General features: G+C 45.5%; 2 protein-coding genes across 10 annotated transcripts in view; one reads left to right on the plus strand and one right to left on the minus strand.

The window, feature by feature from the left end:
- Positions 1-234: 234 nt before the first annotated feature.
- On the plus strand, positions 235-6347 carry LOC126642798 (alpha-fetoprotein-like). Its single transcript, XM_050320721.1, has 14 exons — positions 235-319; positions 694-754; positions 945-1080; positions 1251-1453; positions 1961-2108; positions 2489-2586; positions 2893-3022; positions 3111-3325; positions 3461-3593; positions 4137-4234; positions 4540-4678; positions 4950-5173; positions 5467-5599; positions 6239-6347. The coding sequence occupies exons 1-14, from the start codon at positions 235-237 to the stop codon at positions 6281-6283; spliced, it is 1848 nt and encodes a 615-aa protein (XP_050176678.1). The 3' UTR covers positions 6284-6347.
- The window catches only part of RASSF6 (Ras association domain family member 6), a 68643-nt gene continuing 47584 nt past the window's right edge, over positions 6333-27391 (minus strand). For 6 of the 9 annotated variants that reach the window (XM_050320711.1, XM_050320707.1, XM_050320705.1 and 3 more), the window contains 10 exons: positions 19004-19093; positions 14822-14900; positions 14312-14463; positions 12438-12529; positions 11826-12007; positions 11615-11716; positions 10347-10398; positions 9688-9806; positions 9508-9605; positions 7574-8772 (listed from right to left, as the gene is read on the minus strand). In XM_050320711.1, the coding sequence (XP_050176668.1) occupies positions 8697-8772; positions 9508-9605; positions 9688-9806; positions 10347-10398; positions 11615-11716; positions 11826-12007; positions 12438-12529; positions 14312-14463; positions 14822-14900; positions 19004-19074 (1023 nt within the window). In that variant the 5' untranslated portion in view covers positions 19075-19093 and the 3' untranslated portion in view covers positions 7574-8696. Of the gene's footprint in view, positions 7288-7573; positions 8773-9507; positions 9606-9687; positions 9807-10346; positions 10399-11614; positions 11717-11825; positions 12008-12437; positions 12530-14311; positions 14464-14821; positions 14901-19003; positions 19094-23913; positions 24052-27391 lie in introns of those variants that run through there. The other 3 variants (XM_050320712.1, XM_050320709.1, XM_050320714.1) reach the window with 3 other exon arrangements.

A 27391-nucleotide genomic window follows, 5' to 3' on the forward strand; every position in this document is an offset into this window, starting at 1 on the left:
TCTCCAAGGTCCTTCCTCTGCAGCAGTGGTCCGATCATTATCCTGAGCAAATAATTGCATGTCTAATTATTGTGGGAGTATTGTCAAAGGACTAATGTGAAATGTGACAGTAAAAGGGTTTTGATTAACCAGGTATCATCTGGGAGAGTATAAAAGTATCACCCTCCCCTTAATTCTTTCTGCCTTTCTCAGATGAAGAAAACTCACCCCAGGCCCCTGCCAAAATCTGACAGGATGGACTGGAGAACAGTCATTTATGTTGTTTTATTGGTGAGCCTTAGAGTAGCCAGAGCCCTGCCTAGAACTTCTCAGGACCTAGGTAAGGACATCTTGCATTTTTCCTCTATTTTTTGTTTAACACTGCTGGCTGGACTCAGCACATGTGCTTATCTGGTGGTTCGCTTGGCCACAGTTTTGGGGGGGATTTTCTTATGGGACAAAGGTGTACAGCAAAAGTGCACCTGGACAAATGTGGTATGATCAGCCCCAGGTGTATGGCTCCCTAAGTCCTTGAGAATCTCCGTAGTGTGCGGGAGGGGAAGGGATTACTGAGAGGAAGTGCATACAAGGGGAACTTGAGAGGAAAGGTACTGGAGGGAAATTTTCCTTCCTAGCAACACTTGAGCTACAAAAAAAAGGTATTTGATATAGCATTTAGTAAAAACCTCTTATTTAAATGATCTTGTTTTTCAGAGGAAAAAACAAGCATTGGCCAGCGATTCTCTCAGCTGCAGGAGAACAATTTCAAAGTCATGTAAGTTGTGCAGGTAAAGTGAATTTGCTGCTACTGCACAGCCTCGTGTCACTGGGAATGAGCCCTAACCCAGCCCCTTACCCCCGCTGGCCCAGGGTGGTACCAATCCTCTCACTGCCTCTCACCCGAGAGCTCTGTAAGCAGTCTGTAGGTGGCCAGAACAGTTTAACGCTGCGTGTTCCCCCCACAGTGCCCTGATCCTGTTTGCCCAGTACGTGCCAGGAGGGACGTTCAGCAGAGCAGCCGCAATGGCCGAGGGAGTCACGGCCCTGGCCAGAAGGTGTGCGGCAGCGGCCAGCGACAGCCCCGACTGCCTGAAGCCTCTGGTAAGCTCAGTTATGCTTTCCAGGTATGGCTTGTAATTCCAGAGCCCTGGCATGAGTTCTTCCAGAGGCACGAAACCATTACTGAGAGACGTGACCTCCTCGCACATGCACATTTGGCCCATGGACTGTCCTTCTCCCCTTTGTAAAGGCGAACTTCTAATTTTACACAGGACAAGATTTTCCTTGATACCATATGCCAGGAGGAAAACCTTCCCCGGCCTGCTGAGTGCTGTGCTAAAAGGGATCCTGAAAGAAATGACTGCTTCCTCTCCCTGAAAAACTCCTCACAAGGGTTCAGCTCTCCTTTGGAGAGGCCAGATGCTGAAGCTGCCTGCAGAAACCATTCACAGCACGGACAGCCATTAACAGGATAGTAAGTAATAAATCATAGATTGGCTGCCTGGATGTGGTAGCTATGGGCTGGAGACAGCAAATGCAGCAGCAACCAGGAAATTCAGCCTCTCTCATACCGATTTTTCTTCATAGTGTGATTTATTTGCATAATTCAACCAGCTGTAATTGCTTTTCTATAAAGCTTGTTCTGCCACCTCCTGCTTTGACTGTAGCTCCCAGTGACAATCAGTCTGGCCTGGTTTATTGTATTCTATATAAAGGACTCACCTGAAATCAAGGGCCTCCCTTCAGTCCTTAAAAGCCAAGCAGGAGTTGTGCTGCGTCTAAGACAGAACTGGCAGGATTTGAGACTTCAATTTCCAGGAAAACCTTGGCCCCACCAAAATTTTCCAAGATAAACACCACACAGTGCAGCTGTTTGTTATGTCAGGAAAGCAATAACTTTAGTAGCTTTTATAATTGTATTACTTTGATAATTATGCTATCAACTTACCCTGAGACTAAAGATGTTTTTCTCTGGTTTCAGTTTTATCTACGAAGTTTCCAGAAGGCATCCCTTCCTCTACGCCCCAACAATCCTGTCTGTGGCTCTGCGGTATGAGGAGATGATGCAGAAATGCTGTGGAAATGCTGAAGGCCGCTCCCATCACATAGAGGAATGCTTCCAGAGACAGGTATTCCACCACAGGATTTGAGGTTATTAATGTGCAGCTTTGCTACAGCCACACAGATACTGAGGCAGATATATCAGCATTTCAGTTTCAACATCTGAACCTGATACTGGAATTCCCCTTGTTAAGCACAAGCTGAAATCAGGCTGCCCTGGAGCTCCCCAGTGCTAAAAGCACTCAACTATAATCTGAAGGGTTCTGCTTTCTTTTCACAGAGCACTTAATATATGCTGGCGATGAAACACCAAGTGCAACAGTTACATCTTGCAACTTGTACAGCTCTCAGCTTGTTTTCTCTATTAAAAACATTTTAAAAATTAAAAACTGTCACCACTGCAGTTTCAGTTTCTTACAATTTTGTGCCTGCACCTGCTTTCTGCTAGGCACCAAAGGTGATGAAGCCAGTAAGAGAAGATGCCCTGAGGCAGGAACACACTTGTGGAATCCTGAAGAAATTTGGAGAAAGGACCTTAAAGGCTCTGTGAGTCTTCCCCATGTGTATTATTATTTCGCTGTGGCTCCACAGTGACTCTGAGTTCCAGCCCTCTCCTGTTTATGTGCAGGTCACCAGCAGCATCTAACAAGGAAGACAGAAATTTAGATTTCTGTGTGGCAGCATCAGCATTTCCTTACAAACTGCCATGAGATTCTAAAATCTAATCCCAAAGTCTGAACCAACCACACCTCTCCGTGATCAAAGTTAGACAACCTCCCCACACAAAAATGATGATAGCTAGCACAGTCTCCCACTCTGAATATAAACAGTAACTATTTTCCTTCCTTGTAGGAAGCTTGTCCAGATAAGCCAAAAATTCCCCCAAGCTGACTTTGTCACTGTTCACAAACTGGTGGTGGCCGTGGCCGACATGCACAAGGACTGCTGCCGTGGGGACACGCTGGACTGCATGCGGGACAGGGTAAAGCCCTTTCAGTCGTGTGGTGCAGACATTTCACGCTTTCTTTGCTACCGGGTTCAGATTTTCAGCTTCCTTTTCTTGTTTACAGGAAGAGATCCTGCGCTACGTGTGCAGCGGCCAGCACGTCCTGTCCAGCCGGATCCAGCAGTGCTGTGAAAAGCCTCTGTTACAAAGGAGCGAGTGCATCCTCAACATGCAAAACGATGACAAACCTGCAGGCTTGTCCCCCCTCGTCAGGGAGTTCATTGAAGACAAAGGAATATGTGAACGTTTTGCCCAGGAAAAAGACATGCACTTAGCCAAGTAACACAGGGCTTCCTCTGCACACTTCTCCCTGTTCCACCGGACAAACCCACCCCGAAATCCTCCTGCTGTCCTTCCCCCACAAGGGCAGTTGTTTTGGCTTCTCCCTAATTCCTGATCTTCCTCATATTGCAGGTTTCTGTATGAATACTCCAGGAGACACCCGGAATTTTCTGCCCAGATGCTTTTAAGGATTGGCAAAGGCTACGAGGATCTGCTGCGGGAGTGCTGCAGGCCCGGGGCTCCCAGTGGCTGCCACAGCAGAGGGGTGGGTGCTGGTGGGTCCTCGGGCTCCTCACAGCACATGGAGGGGGTCAGGCACGTCACACCATGACTAAAGTGCCAATATCCTTGCTCCAGCTCCAGAGTCACAGCTCCTGTAACAATCCCAGCAAATCCTGCAAAGCCCGATTCCCAACTGGAAAAAGCATCACAGAGCCTGTGCAATTTAACATGGACAGATGGAGATGGGGGGAAACGGATGGAGCTAACACTTGTGTGGGCCCTGCTCCCGAGTGGTGCCTGTTCCCTCTCCCAAACATAAAGGTGCTGCTTATGGTTATTGTCTGAGATCAGGACAGTGGCCTTGTAATACCTGAAGTCAGGAGCTGCCCCGTGTCTCAGACCCAGCCTTCCTGCAGTCACACAACATTCAATAGGTCATGGGGAACGGAGGCGGACATTTTACCACATTCAGGCAGTTTACAGAGGTTTCAGACAGAAATGGCATTAAAATCAGGGGGTCCCTATCAGGTGAGAGGCAGCTGGACATTCTGCATTCTCCCTCCTCAAATTCACTTATTTTTTTCAGGAGGAAGAATTGAGGAAACATATTTATGAAACGGAGAGTGTCATGAGGACAAGCTGTGACATTTACAAGGAGAAAGGAGATTACTATTTCCAAAACGAGTATTGCTTTTTCCTGTGCTTCCTTACCCTGCTCCCACTGGGCACAATCCGGGCTGGGGTAACGCCACACGGGTCACACAGGCCAGGCTAAAGGCACTGTTGGAATATGCGGCTTCACACAAACAGGGCAGTCTTACACCTGCCTACCTGGAATTAGAAACACCAGGCTCACTCCTGTCCGTGTTTCATGGAGTTTCAAGGAGTGTTTCATGGGGCTTGCCTGGAGCATTCCACAGGGAAGGCAGAGGCTGCTCACTCTGCCTGGTAAAACAAAAACACCAGTATCACAAAATCTGTCATTTCAGGCTCCTCGTGAGTTTCACCAAGAAGATGCCTCAGCTGACATCAGCGGAGCTGATCAAATTCACCAAGGAAATGACAACCATCGGCTTCAAATGCTGCCAGCTAGGCCAGGACAAGCTGCTGCCTTGTGCCGAGGAACATGTGAGTACTTCCCTTCGGTATCTGGGTCCTACTTTTTGTTGAAACTCTTGCCAGAAATTCTGCTGCCAGTCCCATATAAATGTTAATTTGCAAAAATCCCAGCTGGTTCTGCACTGACAGAAGTCAGCAAATACCAGGTGTTCTCTATCCTACAAATCAGGTTTAATTTAAACTCCTCTTTTCCTAACTTCACTGTGAGCAATGTGCATTTCAGGGATTTTTGAAAAGGAAAAAGTAACGTAACATTGTTTTTTTCATTCTCTTGGTAAAGCTGGATCTGGTGCTCGAGCAAATCTGTAGGAGACACCTGGCTGATCCCATAAACCCCGGAGTTTGCCGCTGCTGCAGCAGCTCCTACGCCTTCAGGAGGCCGTGCATAGGCAAACTGGAGATCGATGAGACTTTTGTGCCCTTAGCACTGACTCCGGGCCTGTTTGCTTTCCACGGAGACCTGTGCACCTCGGAAGAGGAGAAGTTACAGCACAGGAAGCAGGAGTAAGAAATGCTGGTTTGCTGTTCCCCCTGGAACTGCTCACCTTCCCCTTGCACACTATCCCACCTTCTCCTTTGGAACACTCCCAAACCAGGCACTGATGTTTCATTTCACAGGGGAACAGGGCACTGCTTTGCTCCCGGCCAGAAATCCATGTCTGGGTGGTGAACAAGGATGAAAAGCTGTGGGAAGGCAGCGGGTGGGACCGGAACGGGGTTTAGCAGGCCTGGGGTGGAGGGAAGCTCGATGAGCGTGTGCTCCCCCTCCCACTTCCCAGAGCTCTGCTCTCCTGCAGGATGCTCATCACCCTCCTCAAGTGCAAGCCCCAGATCAGCGCAGAGCAGCTGGGCTCCGTCACGGCCGCCTTCGCTGCCATGAGGGAACGGTGCTGCAGAGAGGCCAGCCCTGAGGCCTGTTTCCTCAAAGAGGTATCGCTTCTGTTTCCAGCCACAGTTCCAATAGGGAGAGAAAGGGTATATTCGGGTCTTTGGTCAAAGCGTGTTCCCTGTTTATCTTCCTGCCGCTGTTTCCCTCCTGCCTTCCCAGTGCTGTTTCATTCCACTCAACTTCATATCCCTGAGCTGCTTTGGCTCCTCTTTACCCTCTGGGAAATCTGCTTTTTCCTACTTCTCAGCTCCCTCTCTTTGCTATATTCCTTAACAGAACTTTAACAAACCATCCTTGACGCTTAAGCCTTGTTCTCTCTCTTCAGAAGTCTTTGCTTTAAAAGATAAAATACAGAACATTTTCTTTGATTAATAAAAAATGTCCACCTCTGGATACAACTGAACAGCACAGCCAAAAAGGATTCTACTGACTATTCCAACCAGAACTGTATTTCGGTATCTTTCCAACAAATAGCAAATCTAAGGCTACCCGAGCTGAACAGCAACAGCAAAATGTGTACTGCACAGTGATAAATGTATCTGTGCTCTCCACACAGTGTAGTGCTCACCTCGCCGTGGTTATAGGACAGGACCTGCTGCTGCATGAGACAGAGCATCACAAACACATCACGAACACACCCTCCTGACATTACTGCTCACACAGATTTTCCTCTTTTCCAGGGTCCAGAACTTATCAAAAGGAGTGAGAAAATGCTGTCAGCATAAGGAGCTGCACAGCCCAAGGGAAGGTCCTCGCTGGACGACAGGAAGTGACACAAACTGCACAGGGAGCATTTAAACCAAACCAAGTGTCTGAAAGCCAGGTTTAGTCTAAAGGGAGGCTGCATGCCCTTAATGCATTCCACCAAAACAATCAGTTAAGTGATGAAAAATCAGGGTTTGACTGTAGCCACCATCTCCTGGTATGCAATGCTATTTTATTACCCCCAATAGTCACAGACCAAAACAAAGGCATTTTAAATCTTAAGCTTATAAAGCATAAGTGCAAATGAGATCCAATTAAGAAAATCTGCCTGTAACCATTGTAAATCAATCACTGAATAATTATTTTTACATTTCTATAACACTGGCCTTGAACTGCAGCATATGCACTCACCAATATGGGCTGCTCGGGAGCGTTGTAAAGTTGCCTTTAAACAGAAAACAGTATTATCTCCGGCATCCCAAATAAGGTGAGAGAGAAAAAAGTAAGTAAAATGTCCCAAAAAGGACAGGACAGGGACTGTTGAAACACCTGGTCAGCAGGGAAATGTAAGATCTCAGGTAAGACACAGTCTCTAATGACTGTCTCTGTGATTAATGGCTTTGGGCCCGAATGCAAGAGTGACCCCCCCTTCCTCCGTCACCCACGTGTCATTGCTGTGTTACCATGAATGCCCCGTAATAATCTGGAATAAATTCTTTCCCCGCTCTTGTATTTGTCAGAAATGGTTCATTTACACAGCACTGCACTCACAAAGAACCGACCCCACAACAGTCACAGCCTGATTTCACTCACCCTCAAATCCCGGCCGGCTGCACCTGCTCTGTGCCGTGTTCCAGAGTTATTTTCCAGTGGTTTTCAGTCTCGAGTCAGCAGGATAAGGGAAATAAACAGGATTCAGGTCTTGAACATCAGACGGTGGCAAAACCAGCTCATTTTAGGAAGTGTGGGCATACACAGAGGATTGGAGAACCTGCTTGGAAGCACTTCCTCTTTTCCATATGGGCTGTGCAAACAATTACGAACATTTAATACTCCAACATTTCCGCTTGGGTGCACGCTCTGCTGATTCGAGGAAGTTTTATTTGCAGCTCTAAGGCACCTATTACTTAATCCCTACATCTTAACTGCTGAATTATTTTTATTTCTCCTCTCTGTATTCCCTTGCCCCTAATTATTTTCCTAGGCAGGATTACAAACTGTACCCCCTTGCCCCAGCCTGAGCAGTTTCAGTCACCACATTGACCTTCATGTTTTGAAGTCACATCCCAGTAACGTGATCTTAGGCAGTGTAAAGTTTTATAATTTGATTTATTCCACATGATTTGTAGACAACACGTTCTGCTCATTCATTTCCTCCCTTAGTGTTTGTTACCTGCACAAGGCAAAGGCAGCTGAGGTAAGTCACAGGTACCAGGTAAAAACAAGGGGCTAATGCAGGAGGAACATCAACTGTGCACAATTTATTTGCATCTCTGTAATTTGAGCTCCAATATCCAGCACAACTCAACCAGATAGGGCCTGGCACTGGCTGCTGTGTCCTACCTGGGGCCAGGCTGGACTCAAACTGCATCCATGGGGAGGCCACGAGCCCAGCCCTCCATGGCTGTGACACTCAGCCTCTCACTGAGCACTTCTCCGTTCCCTTTCACACAGAAAACACTGGTAGGACCACAGAATCCCTTACTTCAACAGCAAAAACTACTGAGATGCCTTCCAGGACCCAGCAGTGTTCAGTGACAGTTCTTCCTTTGCATTTCACAAGGCATTTCAGGGATAAACTCCCTCTCATGGTCAAGAGCTGAGCAGCTTGTACGTGGGATGCTGCCAGTTACGTTTTTCTAACCGTAGCTCAAAGCTTAAGCAGCTTCAGCATCCGCCAACCTGAAGCCGGTGGAATTTCAGGCATCTTGCATGGATATTTTATAAGTTAAGTGAAAATCCTACCTGCAGTCTTAAATACATAAATGTCTTCTGCCACTTGGCTCTACCGAAAAGCTTTCTGCTAGTATAAACTCCATATTTCTCTAATAGAGGGATAACCATATACTTAATTTGCATATTTTCTAGTAACGCAGTGGTTATTGCAATATTTTTCTATGCCAGCCTCTTGTTAACAGGTTGTACATCAGTAGGGTTTAAAGCCTTGGGCTTTTCAGGGCATATTTTTCCCCAGGTTCCAAGCCAGATTCAGCATCTGTTTTTTGGGGGATGTAGTGCATCTCCTTAGGTGGTTCCAGCCCGCATCCCAGTGCTGCAGGAGTGGGGGCGGTTTCAGCTGTTTAATGATTGGGAGAAAGCCCCTCACTGTGCACACCCTGAGCTTGAAGTGCTCCTCAGCCCCAGCCCCCAGAAACAGGCAGCACAGCGACTGCCCCTCCACACACCCGGGCTGTTCCCCAGGGGCCGTTCCCATCAAACCGTGGTCTCCGTTTTTCTAACAGTTCGACTGCGAAGCTGTTGCTGTATCAGGGTCTTCTCTCTTAGGTACCTGAGATGGAGAGGGAGAATGCATTTAAGTAACAGGATCCTGCAAAGATTCAACCCAAGTTCTAAGGAGCAAGTCAAATGGCAAGGAAAAGCTTCCCACTAGAAAATGGCAGGTGTTACTTACTATTTTTTATATATTTACTTACTATTTTTTTATATATTCCCTGTACACTTTGATTCAACATGATTATCAGCCCATCATCCAATAACAGATCTATGCAGCCTCTCGGTACTGTTGGCCTCAGGACCCAGTTGCTCACAAATACAGAAGCCTCTGTGGCTTGTCCCTATTGGGCATTTTGAGCTACTGTCATAGGAGTTCCTGTCATCTACCACACGTTTTAAAGGGACATTTTGCACCAACGTGGCTTAAATGCTACAGAACCTAAATAGTACCACAGTGTATACTGCATTTATTCTTTCCAGTGGAATACACAGCAGCAAGTACAAGCTGAGGCTTGTAAAAGCTCAAGAGACAAACAACATAAACTGAAGTGACTCTGAGGGTCCAAACTTTCTGAAAAGACCTCACTGTATGTGTAGTTAGTATTTATTCTGTAATCTTCAACAGAACAGCTGGGTATACACGATAGGGAAAGGATTATAAATCCTGCCCATCTCTCCAGCAGTGTTGTACCTGCACACTGCTACATCCATGTGTTCTCCTCACGAGCCAGCCCATCCTTGTCCGGATTCCCCTGGACTCAGTGACCCTCCTCATTTTACTTCCATTTACCTTGCGATTGTCTGTTGAATCTCCTGCCTCTCCTCTTCATTTATTCTGTGCAGAATTGATTCCAAAAAGGAAAGATGAAATGGAATGTACTGAGCAACCTAACAGGGAGAAGACAAGAAATGCACTACTCATGGTAATGAAGAACAACTCCAGAACTATCAGAGCTCATGATATACGCACATCACTGCTGATCTCTTCCACGTCTCCATCCATGAGAAAGAACTTGGCAATCTTCTCCGAGGGCCCCTGCAGCAGCCTGTGCAGCAAGGGGACGTCTCCACTCCTCAACTGCTTCTTTTCTGGGATTTATAAGGAATGTCATGACACACAGAACACACCACAGGGCCTCTATGTACCTCCTGCATTCACAAACCTCTTCCCTTGACACAGATCAGCCATATCTGGCTGCTGTGCAATGACCAGATACCTAATAGGTCCGTAATAATCTGCCATTTAAGGTACATTGCCCCTCAGTTATCTTCCACTCTTTCAGGCATTCCCTTTAATAAAGATCAAATCTCATTTTTCCTAAAGAACTTAAACTGTTGTGGAAGTAAACACTTCCCACTGAAAAATGAGTACTTTGAACTCAGCATCTGTGATCCAAAAGTGTCAGCTGAAAGGGCCCACAACGCAATCATTCAGCTTTTCCTCTCCAGAGGAGACACATCTGAGGGGTCTCTGGAGAAGCCAAAATGCCACACCACACTGGCCAAATGAGGACAGAGGTCTGGGATGAGCCCTGTCACTCCAAGGTACACATTCCACACACACACACACACACACACACACAGAGGATGATTAGAAATGAAGTGATCAGGCAGCAGTGCCTGGCTTACCTCCAGATGCATGGATAATGTAAAGTGCAAATTCATGGGGGCTGTTTTCTATCTGTGAAACAAAAGAAAATCCATTCAGATTCACAGGCCTTCCCAGCATTTCCCTCTCAGCAGATAACGCCCTGCGTGTCTCAGCTCAGAGATCTGAATCAAAATGAGACAGAGATCCTGTCTGTGGAAGAGTTTACAGGTGCTGGATTTAGACAGGACAGAAAGCTATGCTGCCATGTTCACTGTCCCCCTGCCAACCATAATCCTTACCCTTCCATACTGCCCCAATCAGTAACACACTTAGACAAGCCCAGATCATTCCTGCCTGGTTCCCTTGGAGCATGCTGAACTACTACCTACAACTTTCTTTTCATGTTACATGTAGATTTGCTACTTGTATTTTCATGAGGGTAAGAGGCTCTGTGATCCCTGCCAACCCAATTTGCCTGACAGGCACAGTGAGCAAACAGCAGAGCTTTTGAACACTTACTTTGCAACTTTTCCAAAACTTCACACCCCAGCCTCTAAGTCCATTCCTTACTATTCCTAGAAGTCAAGTTTCCCTTTCCGTATTACACTCCCAAGTCTCACTAACTAGGTCAAGTAATTCTGCAATAGCCAAGTCTCTAGACAGCTTAAATAGGAAGTTTAACACAAATAAAATAAAAATAGTGCCCTACGCAGTCATGTAGAATAAATATTGGAGAAACATACAGCACTAATGGGAAAGGTATTTCTGACTGGGTATAATCATAATGGTGGGAGATGGTTCCAAAAAAATAGTAGTTTCAGACAGGACAGCACTGACCTTGAGCAGTACCTTCAACTCTGCCTTTCTGGACCTTTCCACGTGCCTGGGTCTAACAGGACCTATCTCCCAGGCGGGGGATGGAATTCCCTGTTAAGCAAACCGCAATTCCTGGGGTTGTCCGTTGGAGGGCAGCTCTGCACGGGCAAAGACCAGTCTCTCCCTGCACTGGGAACGATGAAAGCGCAGCAGCGTTCGCCCTTCAGTGCGGGACTTCAGGGTAGGGGTTCTGCAGTTTCCCCTTCAGCGCACACCTCACACCCGGTGTAACTTTTATAGCCTCAAAGTGCCATGAAGCACTGATAAAACAAACTCAATCCGTGCATTTCAAATGGCCCATGTGGGTTCTTTTACATTCCATTTCACACAGTATCCCCTCCCGGTTATTCCCTGCCTTTCCTGCAGCACTGGAGTGCACACTGGAATGAACATTTCCAGAACACAGCCACACTTGCTCCTGCCAGGTTACCTTAAACTTGCGAAGCAGCTGTTCTATCACATGTCTGGTTCTCATGTGGCTGTTGATTCTTATTTTGGTTTCTGATCCAAAAGCCGGAGTGAAAACTGACGTCTGGGAACAAAACCGCACAAGGGCATGAGCATGAGGCAAAGCTCACTGACAGGGTTCCCTGTCCCAGGGCCAATCCTCAGGCGACAAAGCCAAGCCTAAACATTCCTACCTCGTGGTTGTAGAAGTGGCCATTGATTGAGAACCTGTGAGTTTCTCCTGTCCTGGTTGTTGTGGGGAGCTTGGTCCTCTTCCGCACGGCCGCGGCATCGCTGCTGGTCCGGGGCAGGGTGGCACAGTCGTGTTCCTGCTCACTCCTGGCCTTCAGCGTGTGGCTTTCATAACATGGATAACCTGGAAGAACAAAAGCTCGTCAGCCCCGTGTGCAGCTGCTCCCCCCTCCCTGCCAGCAAACCCAGAGGAAGGAAGCTCTTGGTGGAGGTATTTCTTTTTTTATTAACTTTTTTTGGGGTGGGGAGCAAGAGAGGAGCAAGGCATAGGCATATGATGAAGAGGAACAGGCTGGCTGTAGTGGCCACAGTTTGCTATTTTGTTCCCTTGGGAACGGTGAAAACACAGCCTGTTAGCACTGGCTGTTCACTGACTCACCTGGACAATGTTGGCCCTAGCCATCCCTAGGTCAGCGTTTCCCCAGCTTGCAACACATGTCATACAGAGCATAAAGATTCCCCCTCACTGCTAGGGAAGGCCTGAAGGGTGAAATTCATTTTGCACAGCCACAGAACACAGAAATCTTTGTGACCATAAGAGCACAGACACTTACTTTGCTCGAGGTCTGGATGTTCCTCAGCAGACTTCAGTGTCTCCCCACTAATGTGATGCAGGTCGTCAAATTCTCCCCAGCGAGTCATTCCCCTGAAAGACCAAACATGTATTACTCCTCATTAACACAGTCATTTCAGTATATCCTGTGGTCAGGCTTCAAGTAATGCGTTCCTGCCCCTGCTCAGAACTTTACAGAACACAACCACAGACTTCAGCATGGTACTTTAAGTAAAAATAAAATCAGTTATTCAAACATGGCATGATGAGGGGTCCCATATATATCAAAGGCCTATTTAGAGCCTCTTAAACAGAGAAATGTGTCCCTTAAATAATTTTCAGAAATTATTTATCTATTTTACAGCAAAGTTCTGGATTAATCACAACAAAGTAAGTACCAGGCGGGCACACAGAAAACAGGTATTGTGGTTTTGACAATCACAGGACACATGTCTGCTACACAGATGGGGACATGGAAGACTAAATTACATAAAAGCCCCTCATGCTACCCAGTTCTGTATGAGAGCAAGGAATTCCATCCAGCCTGTTAGAAGATCTACCTTTTTTTATGTCAATATTTCCATAAATCATTGCCTAAACTCTTCAGCAGAAAGTCTTCAGGCAGTTACTGCTCCGAGTGAGAATAAACCAATTTGTAAGACAATAAAAATTCATTTCCTATATATATATATATTCCAAAGAATATTCAGGTAACTCCCATGAACACACCAAACAACGATCTCAGTTGTGTTCCACACATTTAGCAAGTTCATTTAAGATCAGACAGCCAAGTTGCTCTGCATACCTTAAAGCATGTCAGGGCAGCCCCACGTTTCTGGGATCATGAGTTAATGTTTACTTTAAGATTCAGATCTCCACCAGCCAGAAGTTTCTTAAGCACTAAAAGGCAAAGCATGACCTCAACTGCCAGCCTGGCCCCTGTCCTGCAGGCCACACACCAGCAGATCTGGTCGAGGTAAACACAGAACCTGTCAGGTCTCATCCCTCAGCTTCAACAGCCAGAGACAGGAAGCCTGTCCATGACTTGACTAGAACTTCCCAACTGCAAGGATGGTAGAATTAAATTCAGGGTTCCAATGTGTACCACATGCCATCTAAGACAATGGCTAATTAGGAAAAGAAGCTCTGCAATACACAATTTATCAGGGAGTCATTCACGGTGAACACTGGCTCTGCCTCCCTGTTACATACACATGACGGCTTCAGCTCAAATGCACCAGCTAAGGCTGAGGAAAGAAGTGTTCAAAACAAAGGAAAAGTACACTGAGAACCTGCATCAGTTGAGCACAACATACTGGGATAGAAAACATCACTGGCAGTAGCCCAGAGTAGTTGGTCTGAGGGTATTTTAACAAGGTTTTTTACATTAGATTTTGCACAAAGCCAGTATTCATTCCCTGGTGTGAACTTCACCTGAACAGCAATGATTCCACACGTGAAGCAGCCAGAAGGGTACTTACCTATCAGCTTTTGGCTTCATGCCATAGTGTGTGCACCAACATGAGATCAGGTGTCCACAGATACACGTGGAGTTTGTTTGCTGTTTCTTTACACATATATTTCATATATATCAATTTCCCAGTCCTTTCCTGGGAATAGTCACTTCCCCTGAAAAAGAGCAGCCTCCTCCAGCTCCTCAACCTGAGAGCCAGACAAAGAGGCTACAAAAACACACCTTTCTGCTCAGCAGAAGCTGTTGAAAGGCCATATCAGTCACAGAGCTCTGCAGTGCAAGCTGCCCCCAGAGCCTTTGGGGAATCTGGGATACACAGCCAGCCATAACCATTGAAGCCACCCACAAGAGCTGTCTTGCAACGCTAGCCTGCCTCCTCCTTAGGGAAGTTCATACATTACCTTTTACTAGGGAACAAACCCACGCTCTCTGTTGACTTCAGGGTTACAAAAGAGGGTATCAGCTTCTCATCCTGAATTTTCAATCGGATAGGGTGTCGCACTCCCCAAAATATTGACAGGATTCCTTCAATAAATGGTGCTTTTCCTTCTCGCTGGAGACAAGAAGCAAAAAAAGAAGCCGGAGTACTACACAACAATTGAGTAAAAATAATCAAGTAATAATCAATTTCCCCTCAAAGTAACAAGAAAACAATGAAATCACTGGGGCTGAAACAGTTCTGAACTGGTTACTTAGAGAGGCCGTGTAACCTCAGTTTTGAAGTATTTCCAAGACATCCAAAACTGCAGCTGACCTGATCTGTCTAAGAAACCTGTTCTGGTTTATTATATTAGATGGAACATGTCATGTAATAAAAACACCACAGCAAGTGCTGGAGTCCAGTGTTGTGAGAAGAGAGCAGAGACAGGTACCTCCAGATTAGTGGGAGTTTCTCTTGCCTAATTCCTTACCTGACTACATGTCAGTTGTAGATTCTCTTGATCCGAATAGTAAGAGTTATAATTCTTCAGAAGAAAACTGAGCTGCTCTCTAGAACAAAGACCACAAAGAAAGAATATTTTATAACATACCTGTTATGTAAAATGCAGGTGTTATGTGGCAGGGTGACACCCCATACCTGTGCTACCCACTGCATCCTTGCATAGGTTTGTTAATGATCAATACACCATTTTCTGGGACTAAAATTTTGTCAGGTTACTGGATTGCTCAAAAGTTGCTTCTTTAAAGACCTGATACACAGAGGAAATTAATTAGTCACAGTCTGACGTGATCTTAATAACACTGCCCCAGAATAGCTTGTACTTTGGACCTCTGTTAATAGTCAAGAGAAGGAAGCAAACAGGAACAACACCCCCATTCACCAATATTGCAGGTTAATTTAACTAGGCTTACAGTTTGTTTTCCCTGCATGACGATTTACAATTTTTTTTCCATTTTTGCAGACGTTCTTCTTATTGCCCAATGTCTACAGTATGCCTAGAATTTCTTTGCACCAAGTCTGCTCAAAAGAAAAATGGACGGAGACGAAGAGACCCTCTGCCAATGAGCAAGGAGCCATGGAGACAAAAAGCCAGCTTCAGCTCAGCTAAGGAGGGCTGAGAAACAACACAATTCAGTGAAATGTATTTCAGGGCCTTCAAGAATGAAATGCTCTTCCCCCCGCCACTGAAAGATTACTTAGACTGTAACTCAAGCAAGCACTTTCCACCAGCAGAGGTAATTAGCCATGGGAAGAACTGCATGGAAGAGTACAGGTTCTTCCTCACGGACTCTCTTGAAGCACCTGAGATGACTAAATCGCAATGGTTTAACGTCCTGCCTCAGTGGTGAGCGAAAACACCAAGACTGTTTCCAAATAGTGCCTGGTATGTCCATGTTTCTGCCCGGTGGGAGCTGTGAGAACAGCAGGACCACGGTTCAAGCAGACAGCACTGCACAACTCTCTGCACCGCAAAGACCTGCTGAAGCTGTTCAGGACCCATGTACCATGAGAAGCACTATTACACCTCCTCCCCCAATTTTAAGCAAAAGGATGCCCCAGAGGGACAGAGCCCAGCACGCAGTCTGGCCCCAGGAATGTGGCCTTCCCCTGGGCTCAGCTGGCACACACCGCAGAGGAGAGTGGGGACAGTCAGCAGGGCAGTTAACATGTGCCTCCATTGTGCCTGGGACAGAGGGGCACTTGGAGTGTGCACGTGAAGAGCTTTCCCTGGCATACCTATCCCTCCCTCCCTTCTCCACTTAACAAACACAGCAGTGCGCTGTTGCCTTCTCCCATGGTGGGAAGGGTAAAGATCAACTGGGCTTTTACCTGGCAGGGAACATGAGGACAAGGGCTACGCCACTAAACTCCACAAGGTTCACTGCGCTCCCTGCTCCCACTCTGGATGTAAATCAATTACTTTACATTACTGCAATTCCACACAAAAAAAAAACATTTTTAAGTAGCTTTGTCAACAAAGCACTGGGCTCCAAAACAGTGTCTTCAACATTTACTTCAACTCACTTTGGTCTCAAATCCTAGGAATACAAGTGGCAAAACCCGTTCTCTCCATCATGTGGGGATGGCTCATTACAGGTTCTTTGTGTCTTGTGAGCGATGAGGGATTGTATTCAGGTCATCCCACCAAAAGGGTAAGTTTTAACAGACTTGGATATGAATCAGATATAAGCCCAGTTCTAATCATGTTGGTTACAGGTAAGCAAGATTAAGCATGTCTTGGCCTCGTAGACAGGCAAACTCCAGATGCAATTCAAGATTACTGTGCAAGTATGAGACAGTCGGTCTTGCCGGACAGATGTGACAGCTGATCCTGCTCAGATGGGCTTCAAACTCAAGTCTTTTTATACTTCCCAGAGTATGACAGTATGATAATATTAAAAATAATTTTAGTATGATAATGTTATTTTGACAGCTGTTATTTCATAAGCTTTTTCCAGACAGGAAGCTGGGGAGGCAAGTTCCCTCAAAACAGACTGTGAACACATAAGGACTTGGGTCACGCTGAGGCCTGCCCATTACTCTTAGTCCATGTTGTCTCCAAAGGCAAATCAAATCACAGGCTAACAGCAGTAACTGGTGTGGTAAGATTCTCTTTGTCACAGCAAGCTCTCCAGATCTGCACATAGTTTTTTGCCTTGTCTAAAAAAATTTGCCATGACCTTTCACAGAAGTTCATATATCTTTCAGGTTTCAGTCTTGCATTAGTGCAACCAACAGTGCCAAACCTCTCAAGTCATTAGAAAAATCCCAAGGAAGAGATTTAACAGCAGCTCACACAGACTTGTTTGTCCTCGTGTAGTGCAAACATCGGAGAAGAAAACATTTTCCTTCTTTCAGCCCCAGAAAGGCATAAGATGTGGACCAGCCAGGTTCCAGGACGAGTCTTACTGTAACACGTGTCCCTGCTGCCCTAACCTAGAGACAGATGCCATCTCTGCAGTGTCTGGTTACCAGAAAATCAGCAGCTGTTGTGTTATAAGTCTGTTCTTCACAGCAGCTTCCTGACAACAGCCAAACTCAGCCATTAATCGAAACCAAAGCCAAGTAACTGGCAGAACAACTCACGTAACATTTACTGCAGATTCACCGCTTTCTTCAGTAGCAAAAGCAAGATAAAAGGGAGTTGCAAGGTCAGGTGCCCTGGTGGTGAACCACAACAGAGCCCAGATTGCTTTTCTGAAACACTAACCCAGGACAACTCACCTGTGCCCTCTTCTTCCCCAAGCCCTACTCACTTATTCACGAATATTTATGGCAGTTCTGCTAGAGACACAGCAGTTCAGGCAGCCAAATAACCCCACATGCTTTGGTCAGCCTTTTCATCCAGCCGTTGTGCAATTCCCAAACAGCAGACTTGCCCCATCAGCAAGATTTGCAGGATACAACTAGAAGAGGAGTACTGTAACAGCAGTCTCAAGGTTTAGATGAGGGATGATAGTCTGGGAATGGCACTGGAAGCAAGCCTGAGTGCATAGAGAATGTCAGTAATTCTTGAAACACTTATTTCTTTCTGTGCAAGGCAAAAAAACCTTTAAACCATGAACTATCCTCCAAAAAGGTCTGGACCATGATCCACATCTCCCCCCTTAAACAGGCAAGTCTAGGGCAGAATAAAGCCCTAGAGACACTGATTCATGTGGTACATTTCCAAATGCTTTTGTACGCCGACTGCACAGGAGCAGGTTAATTACCTCTGACACAAAAGCACCATATCCCAACTTAGCAGCATTAGAAAGGGAATAACACTTGAGGAGAAAGTGAGAGATGTCTTTATTGCCTGTGTGCTCCAGGCAAGGCCTTGACACCCTCCCTTGAATAGGGGGAAATCAACAGCACTGCTCAGGCCACATTGACAAAGAGCAGCATTCAGGAACAACTATCTACTGCAGTACAAGAAATTCCCCTGGGGTAGCTTATAGGTAGTTCACAGGTAGCTTCTTCCCATGGAAACACCAAGAAGGATGAAAATGAAGTGAGAAGAGAGGCCTTTCTTCCAGTTCCTGTGCTTTTGACAACAAAGCAAAATTAATCCCGAAAAAAGGGGATGGAGCTAAACACCAGGAGGCTCAGTGTTTGGGGCAGCATTAGGAACAATCCTACCAGCCAGACTGAACTGTAGAAAAGCATGCCACAAACCACAGGTTGAGTGCAATTTTCAGGTTTTGGAAGTAGGTGAAAAAGTCACTTCCACTGATCACGGCACAGAGCTGGCAGCCTGAAAGGTTTTTCTGCACAGAAACCCTGTGATCCGGGGCTGCAGGCCAAGCCCCAAGCCACAGAGAAGCAGAGCTCAACTTCAACTCTGGAACTCATGTTCAATTCCAGTAGACTTCCAAGACAGGAAGGTCTTCTTCCCTAACTTGGAATTTCATTCCAGAATCCTCTAGAAGGGTTGTTCTCCTTAATGAACAAAACCCACAGACCCAAAGGTTTAATGCTCTGTTCTTTGCATTTCATATAAAGGCCAACTCTGTTTTGTAGACAGTTTAAATAAACCAAGTTGTAGAAATGTCTGCTGCTACAGGCTCAGCTCTCTACAGGACAGGATCCCCTGCTAAGGAATAAATATGGACTAACTTGAAATAAAGCAGCAAGGTCATTAAATGTTTGGGTTTTTTTAATAATTTACCTGGTTATGAACTTCTCCTCATTGATGAAAACAGAAGGAAGATGGTGTGCTTTCATAGTCACTTTCTTCATTTACTCAGAAGAGATGAATCTAAACAAAAGGTTAGAAAAATAAATATATCCACTAGTGCCACTAGGGAAGACTAACTAGCAATCAGGACCAAAGCTTTAGTGAAACAGGCTGGGGCACTTCAGCTAAGGGCTCACTACACCATATGTTGACTACTTCATACTTTGCCTTAATACCCACACATTTCCCACTCCTAGCAGAAAAGCCATAAGCCATTCCCACCAAGTATATACTTGCAACTTAAATTCCAAGTACTACATATACCAGGACTTTCTCAAGCAGTTTTGGGTCTACTCCAACCCCATGACTACGCCTCCCTCGTTAGCAGTCTGAGACAGCAGCCCCTGTACTGGTGAGGATCCGTTTGTCCATTATGGATAGAGAGCATTGCCCAGGGGCACTGGAACACACTGCACTCAGCAAACCACCCTTCACCAGGTTCCTAAAACTAGGCAAGACAAGCAGTGTAGATCCTTAGCAGTGTCCTGCAGATACTGAGCAAGCAGCTGGGACAGTAAAGAACAAGCAAGGCTATAATTACAGAGATGTAGCAATACAGTTTACAGATTTCCACGTTGTGATTCCATCATGTTGTGCAGGCAACAGGCCAGACCCACGAGACTACAACAATGCATTCCTCAGTAAGCTTAATTACTGAGTCCAGGCTCTTTCCTTTCCCCTCAGGTACTAGAAGGCAGGCTGAGGAGAGTAACTCGACAGACTCAAGACTGACAACTGATGCCACACAGAAAAAAGCCTCCATCTCAGCCTCAGAAGTGGCATCAAACACATGGAGGGGGGGAGACCCCCACAGAGATGCCATGAAAAGCAGTAAAATCTCCAAAGACTGCACTGGAAATTATTCCACTTTTATTTCTCTTATGTGGGAATGACGACAGAGGAATCTGCCTCATAGCACTCAGTGTCCATCTCCCTTCTGCCAGGAGATGGAGTCGAGTCTGATTGCAGGCTGCATTGGACAGGGCCTGGTCAAAGACATACGTAAAGCAGTGGACTGCCTACAGTCCCAACAACCAGCAGCCTTCCAAGAACCAACGGAGGAAACATTCAGGCTGGAATACAGCATGGCTGGGCAAAGAGTAAACGCCTCGCTTCTGTGTCCTGCACTACTGAGCTGCTTTATTAGAAGTCACCAAGTTTCCATAATCATAGAGAAATGGCTTCCAAAATATATACGTGGACAAATGGGATGTTTTGCATGTAAAAACCAGGATCTTCACCCTACAAAACATACAGGAAGTTGTTTCACAACCTCTAAAACCGGAGTGCGCTACCAAAATGAGCTTCACCTGAGCAGCTGGGGTTTCTAGCAGTGCTCCATCAGCAGCTCACTGAAAGGAACAGCATTCCCTTTGTCCTTGGGTGACATCCATCAAGACAAAATTTGGCTTGTACCAAACAAGCCCAAGGACTTCTATACAGACATCAGTTTGTGTGTGAGAAATACACTGTTGTACACCAGTGTTGGGATTTTGCCTCTGAAATGAGTTCAGTAACCACTGGCCACATCTTGAAATCTGGTTTCATATGGTTTACTAAGACCTCTAAATGAAGCAGCTGCCTGTGCCAGTGTAATTGCAAGCCAATTTTACAAGATGCAGAGGAGTTTATGTACATTGGCACCTGATTAACTGGATGCACACTTAAGCTTTCTCCCTTCTGTCAGGAAACAACATGTTTGGAGCAGTGGAGAACCAAGTCACCTCTTATTAACTGGGGAGTAGTGACGCTGGCAAGCTCCAGCACCACTCACTGCTTGTGGCTGCATTCTTTCCTATACAGTTTGTCCTTAAAACGACTCATCTGAAAGAAAAAGCTCATTTCTACAGATGGAGAGAAGTGATCTTTAAACACACAGAAAACAAAGGAGATGAACCTGTTCTGCTACACAGCTCCTAGTAAATTATTTGCCTTAAACACACTAAGCAGATCTTAAATCAGCTAGATGCCATTAAAACGTTGAAAATAAAGGTAGCAGAAAGAGTAGGGGTGACAGGAATAGTTCTTAATGACATCTCTCCCTCGTCTCTCCCTCAATGCCCCAATACCCAGGCCAAAGACTTCTCTCCTATAGCTGGCACAGCAGCACAAAAACTCGCATTGCATTTTTTTTCAGCTGTGTGATCAGCTCTTATCAGCCTTGTACCAAACACTTCCACATCACCAGTTCACCCCAGAGATAAATCACTTCTTCCTGTACCCTTCCCATGGGCACATTTTGGCTGCAAACGTCCCATAGCTTTTCTTTCCAGCCAAGCCCAAGATCTGCAGACTGAGACCACGCAGTGACTTCCCCAGCACAATGACCTGACACCACAGATGTCAGGATATTTGCACTGGCACTCCCTAAGTTCACAAAGCTGTTGGATTTTCTATCACCTCCCGGTATTTTACTGTTTTCTGTGTCACTTCCCTGTAGCTCTTTAGAGGAAGCAAATAGAAGCGAAATGTTTTCTACTGCTCCCTTGGGTCTGAACTAACCAAAGTATGCCAATTTCCCAGCTCTTCTGACAACATATGGCCGTGCCATCTACTCAAAGCCATCTCCTGATTTGGTCCATGTCACACAGGTATCTTTACCATAATGTTAAACTGAACTGCAAGCACAGAATTCCCCCAGGTAAGACCTGAAAAGTGGGACTGGACTATACTCCTGACCCGAGACTTAACCATAAAGAAATGTAAGGCTTGGAGGAAGACTGACTGAAGCCTAAAATACTTCAGAAGGGAAGAAAAAGGAAGGTAAAGTCACCAGTAAATAAGAAGCATGGCAGATGCAGAATGAGCATCTCTAGAGGAAGCCTGCAGCCATTGGAGAAGTTTAGGAAAAGAAAACAAAACTGACCACTACACAATCCCAAAACTGTGAGACCATCACCACTCCCATCAGGGCACAAGACAAATCTCACAAAGGTAGCGAGCTTCACTTTTCTCTCGAGCTTTATATCTTACCTGAAATGCTTTTTTTCCAAGATAAAATCCAAGTGTCAGTGGAAAGGCGGATGAGAGGACTCATTCCATTCCATTTCATTCAGTACAGTGATCTTTAAGTCACTGGCTTAAGGGGACAGCCCAGGGACAGGACAGTGGAGGAATGACACAGCAAAGTTAAGCACAAAATGCTACACAGATTTTTACACAAAGATAAAGAGGCAGCTGCAGAGGAAGGCTGCAAGGAGAGGGACACCTGAGATACACACTGAGCCAAGCAGGACCAGCAGTGCAGCACCTTAACTTGTGCCACAGCCTGCATGTGCTTTCTGGTGCATCCATAAATTAAGACAGGAACCGCAGAGCGTGCAGTGTGCCACGCTGAGCTCCTACCACTGTGGAGACACTAAAAGCCCAACCTCCACAACAATCTCCAGGTATTTTGACCCAGTGCTTCCCAAAGGTCTTCCAAACCCAGAGGAAGCCAGGACAGATCATAGAATCATAGAATAGATTGGGTTGGAAAAGACCTCCAAGATCATCAAGTCCAACCCCTGATCCAACTCTAATTACTATATCATGGCACTAAGGGCCATGTCCAATCTCTTTTTAAAAACTTCCAGGGATGGTGAATCCACCACCTCTCTGGGCAGGCCGTTCCAATGCCTGATCACCCTCTCTGTAAAGAATTTCTTCCTAACATCTAACCTAAACTTCCCCTGGCAGAGCTTGAGCCCATGTCCCCTTGTCCTGTTGTTGGTTGCCTGGGAGAAGAGACCAACCCCCACCTGGCTATAACTTCCCTTCAGGTAGTTGAAGAGAGTGATGAGGTCACCTCTAAGCCTTCTCTTCTCTACCATTTCTTGTATGGAAACCACAAGGCTCAGCTGCCTGTTACCTCAGCTATCAACTCCATACACGTGGAATATTTGTACAGCAAGAAGCTTTGCACCATAGGCATGACAACAGATCCAAGTAATTTTCTGAACTCATAGGTGTCTGGCATTTAGCAAAGTTTTGAAGCATTATTGGTTTCTATAAAGATGAGTTTAGGATTTATTCACATGGATACATTCAGCATCAGCAGCATAATTCTACTAGTCACATAGTCTAGTCATAAGCCCTCATGTTACCTTTTTTTTTTTTTGATTAAGTTAGATGTCCCTACCACCAAAAAGTTTAATTAAAACAAAGTACTTAATCTGAATAATTGTGTTTTTCCCACTGAAAACAAAGGGGTTGCTTTTTCCTTGGTCTTTCAGACTTCTTCACACTTTACTTTAAAAATCAGCTGCTCAGTCCGGAGCAGTAACAGCACTACCTGATTTGAAATCACAGATAAGCACTCTGCTCAGGCAGGCTCACAATGGGATTTGGTTGCCAAAACCAGCAGCAAGGTGGTGTTTATCTGAATACGTGCCAGTCCCAACGGAGGAGATCCACAAGCTCCCTCCCCTCACACATCGATAGAGCAGGGCTTGCACACGTTTCAAACACGAAGTAACCCGTTATTATGAAGACAAGTTACTTTCTGTTTTGGGCCGCTTAGCACAGACCGTTTTTCCCCGCCAAAAAATAACACTGATCAACCTTCTAAATCATACCGGCCACTGAATGCAGGGCAGAGAAGGTTTGTGCCCATGGACAAACTGAGCAGCAGCGCGATCTCTTACCCGCCTGTTTCAATCACAACTGACCCACAAACCCCCTAAACAGGAGGTTCTTCTTCGACGAGGATTTCTGAGTGAGCGTATCTCCTTCCCTCCGGCACCCGAATTAGCCCAAAGGTATCTGACTGGAGCTCTGCCTGGCTGCGAAAGACCTTGCTTTCCCCTGCCACCGCAGCTGACACAGCAGGCAGAACAGCTCCAGCTTTCCATTGCACTCACCTGGGCGTGCGATCCAAGGAAGAGTCTCACACACCTTTCCCTGAGCCCTGGAAGAGGCATGACAGCACGGCCCTGTCTGACAGCTACCTCTGCTGCTCCACGGAAGCCGCGGGCTCTTGGTTACTATTTCGCTTGAACTAGGAGTGCTGGAAGCCCGGGACACTCCCCACACCTCAGTGCATGTCGGGAATATTTACCTACACACTTTCCTTCCTCCAAGCGCTGACAGGAGCGCGCCCTTAGTCACGGTTACACCTCCAGGAGGCTCCGGTTAACACTTTAATCACTAACTTAAAGAGGGAGAGGCAACCTGCTGACTGCCAGGAATCATCTGCTGACAGGACACACACTGAAACATCCAGTGCCCAAAGCGCTGTTATGCTTTAACCTCTTCTGTTTTCTAATCCACTGGATAAAGTAAGTTTTCCTTCAGATATCTATCTCCAGCGTTTGGTGGAATAAATGGGACAAACCATCAGATCATGCCTAAATGTAGATACATGGATTTATAAAATTATGATAGAAATTGTGACAGCACAGCTTGATCCCTCAACCGCACATAGCTGTGTAATCCACTTTTTGCTGAGCCGTACAATAACCTCATGAGTATTACTCATTGGGCAAGAGTTGTGTCTGTAAGAGGGAAAGCATTGCCACTTACCTTAATTGCTCAGCAGGTATTCTATAAGCAGATGTTTAGGCTGGAAAAAAAATATTTGAACCAAGACACACCTTCCCAGTTCTTACTGTTTGCCCAGCCATTTACAACAAACAGTTTATTCACCAGATCAACCCCCACACTAGAAGTTATTGGGCCACAGAGAAGAGCATGAAAAACGCCAGGCCTGAATTTGTATTTGCACCCATCTTCTTGCATTGCAATTGATATGAAGGTGCTTCTGCTTTATATTATTTGATGTTAGGGAGAGGCAGAACAGGCTCAAATATTTGATTCCTGATCACGTCTGGTGTACTCCTCTCCAGAGCCTGACACACTGCCATACACACACCACAGTACACCTGCTATTAGCTCCCAACAGGGCAATGTGATGTGAACCCCTCAGGGTAAATCAAGCTTCATCCTGACCCCATACTTTTAAACTTAAAAAGCAAACGAAACCATAAATTTCTATGGATTTTTTTTTTTTTAAGTTTAAAAGCAATTTTTGAAAACCCAATGCTTATATTACTTAGATTCATGCAGATGTCTCAGTAAAAAATTAATATAATAAAGCAACAAAATTAATATAATAAAGCAATAAAGCAATATAATAAAACAATGTAATAAAAACCTACAGTTCCCATTTCCATTAAAACCAGGTATGTTGATTCTTACCTTGTCTTGGACAGTGTGGCTCCAGTTTGTTTCCAGTTTTCTTTCTCACACTTGAACTGCTCCTAGCAATGTCCAGATTCTGATCTGAGTCATGCACAATTATCTGGTGAGTGCTTTGGAGGGATGGGTCAGTGCAGACTAAGAATAGGTATCTCATGGGGAGGGGAAACAGGTCTTTAGGGCCACAGAGCAGGAACTAGCTCACTGCAAACTCCAAGAAATGGAATGCTTTGATTCCTTTCATAGAAATTAAATAATCAATGCACAAAGATGATTATTTTTTTCATCTTTCATAATGAACATAGTTTACATGCCCTGGAAATCTATGAACAAGTCACAACTTGGTTATACTACTTCACTTCTTAAGCAGAAGGGTAACAGTAATTCCTTTAGAACATTCCTTTAGATGGTCCTGGAGACTTTACAGGTTGTGCTACATTTCTGCTCCTTGAATGATTACTAACCAAATAATTTAATAACCAAATAAGTTAATAAGTAATTGAAAGTTGGAATTGAGCTGTTTAATAACTTGCCCTCAAATCATTAAAGTGACTGCTAAAGATAGGAGGTGACCTCAAATGGGGAAAGCAGAGATTCCTGTTCTATTTTTGTAACAGACAATCACAATAAGCAGACTGCCACAGCAGCACCACACACGTGTGCTGCACTTCAGTGGACAGCCTTTGATAAACACTTAAGATTCCTCTGCTCTGTAGCAAGAAGGGAAACCCCTAATCCTGTTTGCAAACACCTTTTTCTAGGCAACTCATTACCTCCAAACACAGACAATTCTTCTTGGGCTTTCTGAGCTAGCTACTCTAATGGAAAGGGAGACCCTCAACTGACAAGGTCTGGTTATCATAAAACAAGTGATCAATCCCTCCCTTTACATTACAAATGCTATCAGGGGGGTGGCATTGGTCATAGCAACGAATCGAGAAATGTAAACCGTGATTTATCCTGCAAAGGGCCCCCCAGTCTTTAGCAAGATTATTTTCTGTCATCACACCCGAGTGCCAACAGCAATACTTGTGTGCCAGGACATGTTCTGGAGCCACAACTGATAAGCACAGAAACCAGAAGCAGGGGTAGCAGATGATTAGCTCAGGTAATTAAATACACAATGCACACATCCACTACAAAGGCTTATATACTGTCACGGTCCATAATCCCTCACACACAACCCATTTGGTGGATTTGGGGGCCTATGGGTTTTTAAGGAATAGAAAAGGAGCAGAGCTGATGCTTGCAGCATCATATGGGCTAAAGGCTATGGTTTTGGACAGCATATCAAGAACTGGAACTTGCCAGGTACTGACCTTAGCCTGCACAGAAAGCAGCTTGCAGATCTCACTGGCGTTATCCTTGCGAGCCACTGCTGGATGGGCAGGCCCAACCTGAGCATCTGAAACACCTTTAGTCATGTCTCATGCCTGGCATTGATCATCCACACCCATGAAGTCATCCAGGTAATATTATAAGACTTCAGAAAGGCACACAGGATTTTCACTGCCTGGAGCTACAAAATACTATAGAGGGCAGAACCAAAAGGAACTGCCCTGTCCCAAAGAGCTACAGTCATACAGCTTGTCACCCATTACAGCTCATCCAGGAGTAAAATCACCACCTCATCACACCCAGTCAATTTGCATAGCACTTACAAGCTGTAACTCCTTCACACTCAAGGTTTCCAGACACAGATTTTTCTTAAGTCCATGAAATACAATTTCCTCAGTTGTTTTCTGTAAGTCACTCTATATCTGGACTATCCTGTCTTCAAGACAGAAAACCCCTGGATTATGTATAAATGGGAAGATTCAATTTGAAAAGTGTTACACGGCAGAGCCTCTCCTGGACAGACAAGGGGCCAGTTTGTCCCTGCAGCAGAACACACTGAAATATGTTTCAGTGATCCTTACATATGTAACAATTAGTGCAATAAAAGCATTAGGAACAGCTCTCTCTTGTTTTAGCTCTGTGGTTACGGAGCAAGGGATCAGAGGCTGGTGGGCACAGGGGAATGTGTGGCAATCACAGTGTGTCTGAGCAGCCCACGCTCCTGAGCTCACAAGCCCTGCACAGTGCAGAAGTTTTTCACATCATGTGTCCTGCTCTGAAGGGCACGCAGCGCTGCCTTGTGTG

The sequence above is a fragment of the Myiozetetes cayanensis genome, unplaced genomic scaffold (assembly GCF_022539395.1).
Source record: "Myiozetetes cayanensis isolate MyiCay16 unplaced genomic scaffold, myiCay2020 scf24, whole genome shotgun sequence".
Classification (NCBI taxonomy): Eukaryota; Metazoa; Chordata; class Aves; order Passeriformes; family Tyrannidae; genus Myiozetetes; species Myiozetetes cayanensis.

Excerpts from the sequence above, each read along its gene's own strand:
- LOC126642798 (XM_050320721.1), top strand. The coding sequence starts at position 235 with ATGGACTGGAGAACAGTCATTTATGTTGTTTTATTGGTGAGCCTTAGA. Across the intron at positions 2,587-2,892 it reads GAAAGGACCTTAAAGGCTCT|GAAGCTTGTCCAGATAAGCC; the intron begins GTGAGTCTTCCC and ends CCTTCCTTGTAG. Across the intron at positions 4,679-4,949 it reads TGCCTTGTGCCGAGGAACAT|CTGGATCTGGTGCTCGAGCA; the intron begins GTGAGTACTTCC and ends CTCTTGGTAAAG.